This window comes from Prinia subflava (assembly GCF_021018805.1).
Source record: "Prinia subflava isolate CZ2003 ecotype Zambia chromosome W unlocalized genomic scaffold, Cam_Psub_1.2 scaffold_2cwr_NEW, whole genome shotgun sequence".
NCBI classification, from domain to species: Eukaryota; Metazoa; Chordata; class Aves; order Passeriformes; family Cisticolidae; genus Prinia; species Prinia subflava.
Window position 1 is genome coordinate 2,236,511 of NW_026960607.1, and position 6,114 is coordinate 2,242,624.

The following is a 6,114-nucleotide window of genomic DNA, read 5'->3' on the forward strand; positions in this document are numbered from 1 at the left end:
TGGTTTGTGGGGATCGGGCATGGGCAGGAATTCCATCCCGGCTTTTTGGAGGGCCATGTACCATAGGGCGATTGTCCATGTTGACACCCAACCAAACTTTAATTCGTGAATGGACACACAAAAACAAATTGGCTGACAAAATTCAAAAAAGGAGTGCTGACAATTTGGACCCAAATTGTAATTCAGACATTTTTCATTGGGCAAAGTCAAAAAGAGTTGCTGTATCCCTGTTTCTTCCGTGGGTAGCAGCAGCCAAAGCTCTAGGTGAATTGGGCCACCTAGAGTGCTGGGTGGTCAAGCAAGCTAATTTAACATCTATCGCCATCAGCTCCCTCCTAGAAGACGAGGAGATTACCAGACAGGCTACCATCCAGAACCGTGCTGCGATCGATTATCTCTTGCTATTGCATGGACATGAATGCCAGGAATTTGAAGGACTCTGTTGCATGAATTTGTCCTCAAAGGCTCCAAACATCCATGCTGCCCTCCGAAGCATGAACAACATGATTGGACAAGTGAAGCAAGAATCAGAAGATTGGATCAAGGAACTGTTCAAGGGCTGGGGATTCACTGGGTGGTGGACTTCTGTAGTCAAAACAATTTTGTTACTTTTTGTAATCCTTTTCCTTGTAACCATAGCATTCGGGATCCTACGCTGTTTGATTTTCAAGGCTATTAATGGCCTCATATCTTCTACCTCAGAAGTCAACCATATAGAGTTGGCAAATCTAAAGCGGTCCGGTCTCCCTACCAACCATAAGTGGTGGGAAACCCACACTCCGTGTTAAACAGAATTTGAGAATTTCTCTCTGTATCTTTTTAAACAAAAAAAGGAGGAGATGTTACATCCCCCTGGGGAAATGGTTTCTTCTCCCTCAGGGACCCCTGGAACTCCTGTCATGTAGTCTGACCCTTCCTTCCCCTTCTGACCCCATTGGCTGTGTGCCAGCTGGCCCCTCCCTGAGAAATCTTGAGAAAAAGGACCCCTGTCCCCCGTCCGCTCTCTCTCTCCTGGGACATCAACCTGGAATAAAGGACTGCAGCTAAAAGGGTGAGAGCCTCTTTTGAATCCTTATCCTGTCTTTCTTGATACAATCCTACTAGGCCTGAGAAGGGCTGAGCTAGCTGAGACCCTTTGAGGGAAATAGGTTTGTATCAATCTGCTTGTTCAGACTGTCACAGAAGACTAAAATCATCATGCCACTGTATGAGTTGGTGGTGGCCCGGTACACTTAGTACCATGTGCTGTTCTGATTGTCACTCATCCAGAAGGGTTTAATAGACCTCAGTGGGGCCAAGGGTAAGGACTCTTTAGTGAGGTATTGAATAGCTTCCACGTGTGTAGGAGTAACTGAACAGATCTGAAAGAGGATACAGGTGGAGAGTGAAACAGTAAGGGGAAGGTGTATGAGGAGAAACACATAGAATTATCTAATCAGAAAGCAAATTAAGAACAAAAGGAAGTACTTTTCCACAAAAAATAAAACTCATTGCCTCAGGATGAAGACGGTATAATTGGGTTCAAAAAGGATTTATTCAAATGTATGGAAAAAGATTCATTATTATTGCTTGGATTCTGCCTCTGTCTTCTCAGGAAATCCCAAACCAGCTGATTGGTTTCTAGAGCTTGCAGAATAAAAGATCTTTCTACAGAAGTACTTTGTTTGTGTACTCTGTTCTAAACATCAAAGCTAGCTACTTGAGAACTTTTTTTTTCTTTCTTCAAAAGCAGAAACAAAAAACCCCAGGCTAGCGGTAAAACACAGTGTGACAGTATTAAACCAGTGTAAATACAATAGTTTCAGATCGTACTCAGTAACATTTGCACTGCTGGTGTCCAACATAGATACTTTGGATGGGGTGAGACCTTGAGGCTAAATGACTTCAGCACAAGAATAGTGGTTGCAAGAACAATATAGTTACAACCAGTACATCAGCTTTGAATAAGCAGCTGAACGATACATTATGGCCTTTAGGTACATAAATCACATAATTCTTGTAATTACGAGTTACCATAACTCTAGTATTGGAATGCTAGATTATGTGCATGATTTTTTTTAATAGTTCAGAAATATTTAAGAATTAACTTTCATTTGTAGAAGTGGTGTCTAATTTAGTTCAGCTGTTTATTTTGAATAAAAAATGAATACACATGAATGAATAAAACCCAAATCACTAATTCTATAACCCACTATTACAAACTGCTACGAACAGGTAAAGGCTGTGATGTTGACAAGAACAGCAGTTACTGTCTTGCTGTACTGGACATGAAGTTGACGGTTTATTTGCAATTTGCGAATTACTTTAAAGATGGGCAAGGTCTGTGCTGTTTTTGGAGGATCCCGTGGGATAGGCAAAGCTGTGGCAGAGCTCCTGGCGCAGAAGGGCTGCCACCTGGCCATCATTGCTAGGAATCTGGACGTGGCCCAGACCACTGCTCGTAACCTTGGTGGTACATATGCTGCTGTGCAGTTGTCTCCTCACTGCTCTGTGCTTAGGTGACTTGTGAAAATATTGGGTCGTTAAAAACACCTCGTTGTTTAACTAGATGAATAGGAAAATAAAGCTGAGAAGTATCAAAAACTAGCTATATTGGTACAATTTTATTTTCACAATTGTCATTGAGAAAGTAGGTTATCTGTTTTATCTGCATGATGGGAATTTTAAGATGAATGGAATTGTTTGGGGTCACAATAGTGGTGGTGTGAATTGAGTCATCCTCAGCTCCTGAACAAGCCAGAACCAAGACCAGTTTGCTCATGCTGACCTTCTGATTTCAAAAGGCAAAAAATATCAAACAAGGAATTGTCACATAACTAATTGATACAATACTTGGAAATCATCTTTATTTAATTGTCTGGGTATTAACTAGGTTCCTTAAATTATAACTAGTTCAACATCTGTTTTGCAACTGAATGGATGCATTCTGAAGAAGGTTTATGAATTAAATACAGCTTTTATGGTTTATTTTGACGTTAAATATGTATTTCAATACAGCAGGACATCTGGCACTTAGCTGTGATGTATCCAGTGAACAAGAAGTCCAAAAGACTTTTGAGGAGATGCAGAGGAATTTGGGTCCCATTAACTACTTGGTTAATGCAGCTGGGATCAACAGGTAGGTTACTCCTTACAAGACTATAGGTAATTCTAGATGAAGGCAGCCCACTGTAAGGTGCTCTGGCCCTTTGTGTTTAGTAAGAGTGTTGCTAATGAGCACATCTGAAAACAATAAGTGCTTGCCAATATTTTGTTCCTAATGGCAGTAAAATGCTAACAGATGATACAGCTTTCACTGTAGTTTCTGCATTCTGAGTTTGAGATCCTCCTCTATTCTTCCATGTTTTCCCCCAGAATGGTCCAAAACAGTGCTTGATACCACTCTGCAAAGGAGGCTCTGTGGCCAGAAGCATGGCTAACTTGTTTTTTGCTATGTGTAGTTCTTGCAGTGTTGTTATTTTGAATGCTTGAATGTATGGAACCACACACACTCCCATTAATCTGTCCAACAGTCTATTTTTATGAGCAAACATGATCAGGGGGTTGTTCAGTCAATTCTTTGGGTTTTTTTGGTTTGTTTGTCAGGGACGGTTTGTTACTGAGAACCAAGACTGAAGATATGATAGCCCAGATTCACACTAACCTTTTGGGAACAATGTTGATGTGCAAAGCTGCTGTAAAGGTCATGATTCAAGAACAGGGAGGTGCTATTGTCGATATAGGTAAGTTGCTTGTGTAAGCCAGTGGGGTTCTGTGTACTAGTCGTCTAGAAATATTTAGGAGGTATAACATACTACATTACTTGTTACAATTTACTTATTTTCCTTTACCTTGTATTCAGACATTCTATATTTAGCATATCTTTATGAATGCTTATTCTTTTGTGTAATTTCAGCAAATTCCAGATAGCTTTTTTCAGTAATAAACACCTTAGAGTTTATATTTTATTGAAAAAAGAACTTTGCTATTCTTAACCAATTCTTTCAAAATCTAGATCTACCAGCTGCTGACTATTAACTAAGAATTGATAGGTACAGTCAGTTTCTTTCTTTATTTAATCTGGGCAAAGATACTTTTTTTTAATAAAAATTTTCATTTTACTGCCCTGGTGCCTGTCAGTCAACATAGATACATGTCTTGTACAAAAATCACAGCTAATTGGGAGATTTGCTTATCCTAGAAGGCTAAAGTGCATAAAGTTATGCATATTTTACTCTTTCTTTGTGATCTCATTTTTCATTCCAAATTTAAAACTAAAATTATAAAGCTAGTACAACATATCAAGTTACCCATTTAATCTACTCTTTGATGTTTCTTCATTTTAGGGAGTTTTGTAGGACTTAAAGGCAACTCTGGTCAAAGTGTGTATAGTGCTACCAAAGCAGGATTAGTTAGATTTTCACGCTCTCTTGCTAAAGAAGTAGCAAAAAAGCAAATTCGAGTCAACGCTGTTACTCCAGGTTAGTTTTTGGGGAATTCCCGCACCCTTGACTGTCGCAATTCATTAAGACTCTGGATATTTCTTGTACTCTGAAAGTAACTTAAGACAAATTTCTATTATTTTCTTCAGCTTTGTAAGTATATATTTTTAATATCTTTTGTTTGTTTAAAGTATAATACATACTTTTAGAAAACCTTCAGTCTTTTTAAGGGAACATGGAGAAATTTGGAAGAGTGATTCTACCCATTCCTATATCCATAATAAATGTCTTTTCTTTTTCTTTGTTTCTTCTTCAAAACTTGCTGTCCTTGCAGATGGAAGGATTAGATCTAATTAGAGACAGAGAGCTACCCTTGTCTCCAGTTAGAGAACGCTTGTTTGTTATTAGGCAAACATGGCAGACCATGAGAAAGCTGTCATTAAAGCACCCCTGTCTCTCTGTAGTAAGAGGAGGGAGTCCTGAAAGTTATTTCTGTGAGTAAAGGCTGTGATTACATAAGATAATCTAGTTCAAGCAAACTGCCGCCTTTAACGAAAAAATCCCTTCTGTTTTTTCTGAATTTTTCCACTCGTAACTGTGTACACTGCTGCTCACCTTCTGCTGTCTCTGATGCCTTTCAGAATTCTACCTGAACATGTTCAGCTTGTGAACTAGGCAGGAAAAATACTTTTATTCTTTAGTGAGTTGAGCAGCTCATCCACAGCCATCATAAAGGGGCAGAGTTTTACAGTAGAAAGCAAAAGGAAAACTTTCCCTTCTTGATGGCAGCTAGAAAGCAGGTAAGATCAGCTTTTTATAAAGCTGTAGCTTGTGTGTAGAGTTGTGCAGCAGTGGGAAAGCCAAATCTCAGATAATGGAAAATTGTAAAAAAGGTCCTTCAAAAATGTCAAGAAATATTCTTCACATGAGTGTTCGAATAGGAACTATGCAAGCACTGCCATAAGTTCTGAAATATAATGCAAACATTTTAAAGTCTGAGAGGGTTTCTTGTTCGTGTTTTAATTGAGAACATTTTGGTGAAATTAGTGTATTTTGTCTTTCAGAAAAGTGACACTACATATAGTTTTTGGACTGAATTTTAGTTACCCTTTCTTGTTTGGTTGTTTGGTTTTGTTTGGGTGTTTTTAATGGACTTCTGTAGATCTCTGCATTTTGATTATTGCATCACTGCTTCCAAAATGGAAAGGTATTTTATTGGTTAGATAAAAAAGTGGTCTTGGCCATCAAATGAAGTGGGCTGCTTTGGGAGACTTTGAAGAATGGTAGCTGATGCTGAATCCTGGTAATAGATTTCACTTTGTAAGATTCAGTGGGAAATCCACTAGATAAATTTAGTCAAAGGTTAGATAACTCTTCATATCTCTCTCCTCTCTTAGGCTTTATTTGCACAGAGATGACAGCTCATTTGGAAGAAGAACAGTTGAAGAAAGCAATTCTCCTTGGAAGATTTGGAGAGCCTCATGAAGTTGCACAAGCTGTTGTCTTTCTTCTAGAATCCTCATATGTAACAGGGAGTGTTCTGGTTGTAGATGGAGGCTTGTAGCTTATGACCTAAGTATTACCTTGAATAAATGACTGCTTTAATGTCATGATGGTAATATATAAACATATACTAAATAAAGGGAGAGGGTTGGAAATTGTTTGAAGATTGATGTACATAATTGACTTGGTC

At 38.6% G+C, this 6,114-nt stretch overlaps 1 protein-coding gene across 1 annotated transcript; it reads left to right on the plus strand.

The window, feature by feature from the left end:
* The first annotated feature begins 2,268 nt into the window (after positions 1–2,268).
* Positions 2,269–6,114, plus strand: CBR4 (carbonyl reductase 4). Its single transcript, XM_063424258.1, has 5 exons — positions 2,269–2,452; positions 2,998–3,118; positions 3,586–3,722; positions 4,326–4,460; positions 5,819–6,114. Exons 1-5 carry the CDS (start codon positions 2,311–2,313, stop codon positions 5,983–5,985), a joined length of 702 nt encoding a protein of 233 aa, XP_063280328.1. The 5' UTR covers positions 2,269–2,310; the 3' UTR covers positions 5,986–6,114.

What these genes read in the sequence shown, in the direction of transcription:
- CBR4 (XM_063424258.1), top strand. Translation starts at nt 2,311, where the DNA reads ATGGGCAAGGTCTGTGCTGTTTTTGGAGGATCCCGTGGGATAGGCAAA. An exon ending in CACTGCTCGTAACCTTGGTG is followed by an intron (nt 2,453 to 2,997) that starts GTACATATGCTG and finishes ATTTCAATACAG; the next exon opens with CAGGACATCTGGCACTTAGC. An exon ending in AGGTGCTATTGTCGATATAG is followed by an intron (nt 3,723 to 4,325) that starts GTAAGTTGCTTG and finishes TCTTCATTTTAG; the next exon opens with GGAGTTTTGTAGGACTTAAA.